The 1238-nt window shown below is 57.5% G+C and overlaps 1 protein-coding gene across 1 annotated transcript in view; it reads right to left on the reverse strand.

Moving 5' to 3' along the window:
• ACACB (acetyl-CoA carboxylase beta) overlaps positions 1-1238 on the reverse strand; it is a 162926-nt gene that overhangs the window by 8887 nt on the left and 152801 nt on the right. Inside the window, exons 39-40 of the mRNA XM_007954999.1 lie at positions 1170-1238; positions 209-344 (exon numbers count right to left, since the gene is read on the reverse strand). The exon at positions 1170-1238 is cut by the window's right edge and continues 27 nt beyond it. Coding sequence (XP_007953190.1) covers positions 209-344; positions 1170-1238 — 205 coding nt within the window. The remainder of the gene's footprint in view (positions 1-208; positions 345-1169) is intronic.

Raw genomic sequence — 1238 nt, forward strand, 5'->3', positions numbered from 1 at the left:
GACCTCCAGCAAACCACACGTTTTCTCCAAGCCTCAGTTCCTATCATGAAATTCACTGACATTACTCAAAGTGCCTCTGGCCCTAAGGGCTGTTGGGAGGCTCAGATGAGACAGTGAGGCCATGAGTAGGAAAACGGAGCTGCCACCCCAAGGCAGCTACCTGGGTCTGACCCTGCAGCTTAGGGGTCACCTTAGGGGATGGCCTTACCTTTCATGCCACCAGAGAACCCCCTCCAGTTAGCAAAGATCATTAGGGGCAGCTGTTCCCGGTTGAAGTCCTTGATGGCTTGGGCCGTTTTATAGGCTGAGTCTGGGAACCACACCTGACCCGCCTGCTGGATGACCTGAAAGAAGAGTGGGGGTCAGTCTCCCCTGTGAAGCAGCAGTCCAGTGACACAGGGCAGTACTGGAGCCTCACATCAGAGCACCAGCACCTCTCTGTATCGGCACCTACTTCAGAGTCGGGCTCAAAGGGAGGGCCCTCTGGTTCACTCTGCAAAGTTATGCACTAAGGATCCTCATGACTCTCCCTCTGCAACCCCAGAGGTTCTTGTGACCCCATTTACAGGGGAGTGAACTGAGGTCAGAAAGGAGCTGGGCTAGGGGGCCCCAGCAAAGCTGGTGCTGCAAGGCACCCTCTGGTGTCCAAGTCCCTCAGTACATGCCACACCCCCCAAACAGCAGCCAGAGTGGGCACAGGGCATAGCGGGCTCCTCAACACCAGGTGCCGTGGAGTTGATTCTGACCCATGGTGACCATACGTGTGTCAGAGAACTGTGCTCCGTAGGGGTTTCAATGACTGATCTTTCAGAAGACCGCCAGGCCCTTCTTCCAAGGTGCCCGTGGTTGGACTCAAGCCTCCAACTTTTGGGTTGGCAGCTGGGTGTGTTACCTGTACCACCCAGGGACTTCAAGGGGCTCCTCTGAGGAAGAAAAACAATGCAGGACAGTGTGTGTCTCATAGGGGGAGCACCAGAGGACCAGGCCCTGAGTCCCGCACCAGAGGCAGGCATTGCACCAGGGCCAGGCACTTACCACGGGCTCTGCTTCCCCACCTCTGACTGGAAGGACAGCAATGGGACTACAGGCCCAGCAGGGAAAGACAATGGACCAGAAGCCACTCTTGTAGGCAGAGCCGGCAGACACAGCAGCACAGCCCCACCCCTCACCTTGGCCTCAGAATCCAGATTGGCGGGGTCTGCAGGGACTGCCACCTCCACGGTCCGCGTCTCCACGGC

The sequence above is a fragment of the Orycteropus afer genome, unplaced genomic scaffold (assembly GCF_000298275.1).
Source record: "Orycteropus afer afer isolate SDZICR_OR568_19922 unplaced genomic scaffold, OryAfe1.0 scaffold00487, whole genome shotgun sequence".
NCBI lineage: Eukaryota > Metazoa > Chordata > Mammalia > Tubulidentata > Orycteropodidae > Orycteropus > Orycteropus afer.